Source organism: Cystoisospora suis (assembly GCF_002600585.1).
Source record: "Cystoisospora suis strain Wien I chromosome Unknown contig_1896, whole genome shotgun sequence".
Taxonomy (NCBI): Eukaryota; Apicomplexa; class Conoidasida; order Eucoccidiorida; family Sarcocystidae; genus Cystoisospora; species Cystoisospora suis.
Genome location: NW_027154696.1, coordinates 5,624 through 11,241, shown reverse-complemented (window position 1 = coordinate 11,241; position 5,618 = coordinate 5,624). Strand labels below are relative to the sequence as shown.

The 5,618-nt window shown below is 54.7% G+C and overlaps 1 protein-coding gene across 1 annotated transcript; it reads left to right on the top strand.

The window, feature by feature from the left end:
* Nucleotides 1–77: 77 nt before the first annotated feature.
* Nucleotides 78–5,275, top strand: CSUI_004152 (rna polymerase iii rpc4). Its single transcript, XM_068064346.1, has 3 exons — nucleotides 78–2,551; nucleotides 3,343–4,688; nucleotides 4,901–5,275. The coding sequence occupies exons 1-2, from the start codon at nucleotides 665–667 to the stop codon at nucleotides 4,579–4,581; spliced, it is 3,126 nt and encodes a 1,041-aa protein (XP_067923678.1). The 5' UTR covers nucleotides 78–664; the 3' UTR covers nucleotides 4,582–4,688; nucleotides 4,901–5,275.
* Nucleotides 5,276–5,618: the final 343 nt, after the last annotated feature.

The following is a 5,618-nucleotide window of genomic DNA, read 5'->3' as shown; positions in this document are numbered from 1 at the left end:
TAGCCGAGTGACCACTGCAGACTTTGGCGGGCATATCAAAGAGTTACTTCTTGATCTCAAGAAACTGAATTCCACAACAGGGGAGCTACCCAGCTCCATCAGAAACCGCTGCCACAGGCAGCCGCGGCATTCTCGCCGGATCGACGGGCAGCTTCTGCAGCTGCATGCAGGCGAGGCATCGGTCCAGCGCCCTCCAGCGCCTCGACGGGGAAAATACAATTTGGCACTTCTTCCTGCGTGATTTGTCACACTGACTCCCGCGGGGTTCTTGGCGTGTGCAGTAGTTTGCCTCATTTTCGCGGGTACCCCACTTTGTCAAAGTCAGAAAGACCATTTTTTCTGCCTAGCACCACATTTTGTTTGCTTTCAACTGCCGCTTTCTTGTGAATGTCTACGCAGATAGAGCCTTGGCTGCAGCGGATCAGAGCGGTACACGGTGTGGCCGTTGTGTTATCGACAGATTCTGGTTTTTTCAAAGGCCCGCTGCTCGTCCCGCAGCACGGCCCTGCGGTAATCCACGCTGGCTGAGACGGCCCGAGAGTAGGGTTAGCGCCGACCCCGGCACTTGAGAGTCTGGACTTACTTGTGATGGGCTCGACAACATTTTTCCTTCGGCCTGGAGTGGCTTTCTGTCAATTTGGATGGCTTGCGGAGAGCTCGCAAAATGCGTCGCGGTCGGCATTCAGGTAGGAGCGTCCCTTCGCAGGAAGGGGCCTCCGAAGGGCCCGCAGAAACTCGGTCTGCGCTTGGGTCCCTCGCTGTGTGTAATTCAGATGATACTATCGGAGGTAGCTCGACTGCCGGAGTCTATTCGGGCAATTTATTAGCTGCAGCAAGCAGGACGGGGCAAGAGAACAGGTCTTCGCTCCATCCGGCTTGTCAGAAAAAGCTATCAGTCCCATGTGAGGGCGTCTCCGGTGCCCCAGTCACCTCTCCACCAACCGCTGCAGAAACCTCGTTGTCGCTGGCCACGACGTCTCCTTCCTCTACTCTGGAAAGCTCGGTCTTGTCATCTTCGATCTCTTGGTCTTCTTCACCCACTCGTTCTCTCGCCAGCCCTCTTCCAGCGCCGTGCTATACTCGGGATGGAGTCCCGAGCGTACCAGAAGAACTCACTCCTTTGCCGCTAGCACTAGGTACAGACAGGAGTAGCTCCCGTCGGTCGATGACAACGGCGCACCCAGGAGGCGGTGCGTGCGAGACAGGTCATTCAGACGTTGAAGCTCCCGCTTTTGATGGCTGTGCAGTCGGCTTCACGGAAACATGCACAGCAGATTTGCACGCAAATGCTGATGTCGGTCGCTCTTCCTCCAGACACCAGAGTCTTCTCGAGGGCATCGCTAATCTCAGAAAACCTGCCCCGGAGAACACTTCAGCGAGCGGGGTAATCTTATCAAGTTCATCATCTTCTCATCTCTCCCTCCCGGGCGGGACAGGAAGCTCCCGGCGATGGAAGAGGCTTCGCAAAGCCGCCGAAGAGGAAGCAAAGAGCGAAGGAGAAACTCAGGGAGAGCCACAGGAGACGAAGGATGCCCTCAGTGGCGTCCAACCAACTTCTCTTGTAGACACCTCTTCTCCGGAGGGCCCGGGAACTCCGTCCAGTCCCCTCGTTGCCTCTTGGCCTTCTTCAGCAGAGGCTAGACTCTTGGCTTCGTTACCTGCGAGCTACACAGCACCCACCTCACTCCGTCCCTCGGAGCTGTCAGCGGCCGGTCGACTAATGAATCCACGGTGGCCGTTGTTTGTGCGCCGGCCTGCATCGGGGAGCCAGTCAACTTGCCTGCCTGCTTCGTCGTTGCCGAGTAGTGCGGCCGCGAGATTCTTTCCGCAGCTGCATGCATCAGGGCTTTCAGAAAGGACAGGCCCCTGTTTGCGCACACCTGCTCTGGGGGACTCGTTCTCCTGTCAGGCACACCGTAGTGCTCTCCGCCGTAGTGTGCCCGTGCGGTTCACCCCGAATTTAAGCCGGTGCGTTGCTTCAGCAGCTCCATCCCGGTCAGCGAAGAAAGAAGATACTTCTTCACGACAAGGGGATGGACGTCGAGGACTGTTATTTTCGGGTAGCGAGCACCGAACCGTAAGTGAACAGCGACTTCCTCTCTTGTGGAGTCAGACCCAGGGGGCGCGGAAACGAGAGGAAGTGAAAGACATCATTGGAGATTCTTGTGCTGCACGGACAAAAAAGGAAGAAGGTGCGGTCAGGGCCAGCGAAGAAAAGACCTGCGAAGGAGGCAGCTTCACTGGACGAATCTTAAGAAGACAGGTAAGCGGTGGTCATTTTGAAGCGGGTCGAGGCGGGATGGTGGACGGGACCTTGGGTACAAAAGATGGGAAAGCTAGAGGACTGGGGAGGAGAGCAAGGGAGCATGACGGCGTCTGCGGCGGCTTTGGCCTGCGGAAGACGGTGGGACAGAGGAAGAAAGCAGAAGTGGAAAACAGCGAACTGCCTGATGCAGAGCATGGCGTGTGGAAGAGAGAAGCGGCTGAAGGGTTCGACTCGGGAATTACTGTAGATGACGGTTATCCCCCCATGTGTCTCCCCCTGAGAAAGGTAAGGAGAGGGGCGAAGACAGAGCGGGGCAATCGCGAGGTCGGAGAGACAGCCTTATTCGGCACGTCCGGGGTGTATGTTTTTCTCAAGATTCAGTGAGTTACTCTCTGTGAGGCCAGACTGTCTCGTGCGGCTCTTCTGTATTCGCCCCGTTCGCCATATCAAACGACATTCGTTGCTTAGCCACGGCTCCCAATGGGCCTCTCTGTGGTACGAACTGTTGCGCAAGTCTTTTCTCGGTTCGCCAGTTCGAACACATGTCTGATTCTCGTAATTAAACTGTGAGTCTAGCAACCTTTTGTAGAAATGCGAATCGAGTAGGCAGAAGTCCAGAAATATTGAAGCTCGTTGTAGCGTTTTCCTTGCGTGCATTGACTCATGGAGAAATATGACTCAGACGACGCTCAACACATGTCCCACGTTATAGGCACGTTTTCTCGGATGTCATATTCTGCTGATGCTGTCTCAAGAGGTATGCGGATGCGAGGCCCGGCTCCGAGTGCTACTGCTCAAAGCAGGCTTAGGTCAACGAGGCATTATAGATAAGCGGCGGTGTCACCTTTCCTGTTCGCCTGTATATCGTCCGATACTTTGACTTCCGTTGCATCAGTAGGTTCCTGGACGTGCCTTTGCATATGAGGCCATGTGTATCCAGTAAGGCTATTTACGTATGTGTTATGTTGTACGAGATCGCGTACATAGAGCCCAAGTCTAATTTCTTCTTGTTTCGTCTACCCCTTCACCTGTCTGTTGGTTTCTTCGTGTCCCTCTTTCTCATTTTTCTCCCCCAGCACCCTTTTCGCCCCTGTACGCCGGCAGCAGCGCTAACAGCCACCGATGCTTCGTCTCTCCTTCGTCCTGGTTGTCAAGGTCTCTCAGCTGCGACAAGTCCAGGCTTTGCTTCTCTCGTTCTTCTTCAACTGCCTCGTTGCCTACCCGCAATCGATAAGGAAAGGATGCGGCACCGGCGCGAGCAAAGAAAGAGGGAAACGAACTGCCCTGCTCAGTCAGGCCCAGATGGGTCGAAGACAGTTAACGCAGGTACGGACACAGCCACTCAAACAGACAGAGCTGCTACAAGAGCGTCGCCGAGTGAGGCAGGAGGAGCACGCTCTAGTTCTTTTGGCTTGGACCCAGACCCGGGAAGGAAGGCGTCGCTTTCGTGTCTTGCTGGTGACTCTATGAGCCTGAACGAACTGCCGGATGGAGCGCTAGGACGGCTTCTGCTGCTGAAGAGCGGTCGCGTGATTTGGTGCTTGGGGTCGGAGAGAGAATCGGAAGAAGAGCGGGAAAGACGGAGGGCAGAACAAATTCGGAAATATCCAGTGTGCCCGTGGGAGAAGCCGGAAGGGGAAGGGAAGGCGTCGTCAATGGAGGAGAAGAGAAGACGCCGAAAGGTGAAGAGTCAGCAAATGGCTGACGGTGTCCAAGGCGCTGTTATTGATAGGCAGGACCAACCTGTGAAGACAAGGGAATCTGCTCAGATAGGTCAATCCCCTCGACGACGCTTGCGCCACCTTTCCGGCCGAAAAACGAAGGACCACAAGCAGGACGCAGCCGAAGGCGCAGGCTTGGTAAACAGTTCTTTAGTCGCTACGGCGGTCGCGTCCCTCGGAAAACCGAAGACGGCGAAGCGTGTGGTCGAGAGCAGTGAGAGTGAAACGGAGCGACGCCACGGAGGGAAGGTGGAAGAACAGGCTCGCGCCGCTGGGCTAAGTACCCGAGAAGGTGGAGAACGGCAGGGCGACATCACTTTGGCAGGGGACGGGAGCCCAGCGGCTTCTGAGTTCAGTCCGTCTCCGAAGGGCAGAGAACGAGAAACCCGAGCGGGTGACTTTTTTTTTAGGGTCGACGTCGGATGCGACTGTATCTTCAAACAGGAGTGCGCTGTGATGCTTCATGACAACAAGGAATTCGTTTTGTTCGGTAAACCGTCCTTGGCTGCGGCATCGCTGAGACTCTGTTTGAGTGGAATGGGCAGTCCGATACAAATGAAATCGCGTCACTCATTTCGGGGTCTCTCAACATGAGCTTTTGTCGGGGAATAGACCATCATCAGATGCAGCACCTCACGTAGATCACCTGGGAGACTCTTCACGTTATGTCTGCGCGGCAATGTAAGAAATCCTCACTCCTTGTAAGTCTGTATCTGCCCAAGGGACGAGCCGCGTGTGCTGCTGTGTGTGGAGAGGAACAGCTGAGGGACAATGGAGTCCACCTCGTACGTTCTGCTTTGTATCGCAGGAAGAAACTGACGCATATACTGTGTTTCTTCATGATGTAATATAGTAACCGCCTAGTCTCTTCTCATCCTGGTACGCCACTAATTTGTGTGGTTGATTTCGACAGGTACCTGCACGCCAGAACGCTTTATCGTGGCACCCCATATCGAGAAGCTTTTGGAGCAGTGCTCCCTGGACTCCCTCTCTAGGTCTGCGTAGAGGCTGGCTCTCGGATTTTCGAGAAACCCAACTAGGTCTGTGCTTCTTCTAAACGACTGCCGCTGTTATGCGTCCGGCTACCGTCGTCTCAGTGACTGTGTTGGACTCTCTGGAACCTTCTCTGACTGAAGCACATCTTGTGACCGTGCTATTGAGTATGTGCTTCGTTGTCTCCAAGTCTTTCACTGTGCCTTTTCTGGGAACGGGGCCGGCGCAGGCCTTCAGTCTGCCTTCGTACGGGACTCCGCTCAGATATTTTTCTTTTTCAAGAACAGCTTGCTATACTGCGTCTGGACACCGGTGCCAATTCTCTTGAATTTTAGCTCTGTTGTTCGCCTTCCCCGTCGGCCTTGCATATGAAGGCTGGTTTCACCGTTCCGGTACTTGCTTCTTTCTAGCAGTCATCAGGCGCGTCTTCATCAGATTTTCCTCCGTGCTTTTCTCCTGGAGTCGTTCGTGTAGTAGCGTTTTTTGATACCATTGTTCCACGTGCAGTACCGCCGGAGCGGTTCGACTCCCATCTAGCAAATGTAAGAGTCGCCTTTTTGTGGCCAGCGGTTCTCCGTCCCCCACGTCTGCCAGCAGAACGTAACCGCGATTGCAGTCTGATTCATCAAATACTATCG

What these genes read in the sequence shown, in the direction of transcription:
- CSUI_004152 (XM_068064346.1), top strand. Translation starts at nt 665, where the DNA reads ATGCGTCGCGGTCGGCATTCAGGTAGGAGCGTCCCTTCGCAGGAAGGG. An exon ending in TGTGTCTCCCCCTGAGAAAG is followed by an intron (nt 2,552 to 3,342) that starts GTAAGGAGAGGG and finishes TTTCTCCCCCAG; the next exon opens with CACCCTTTTCGCCCCTGTAC.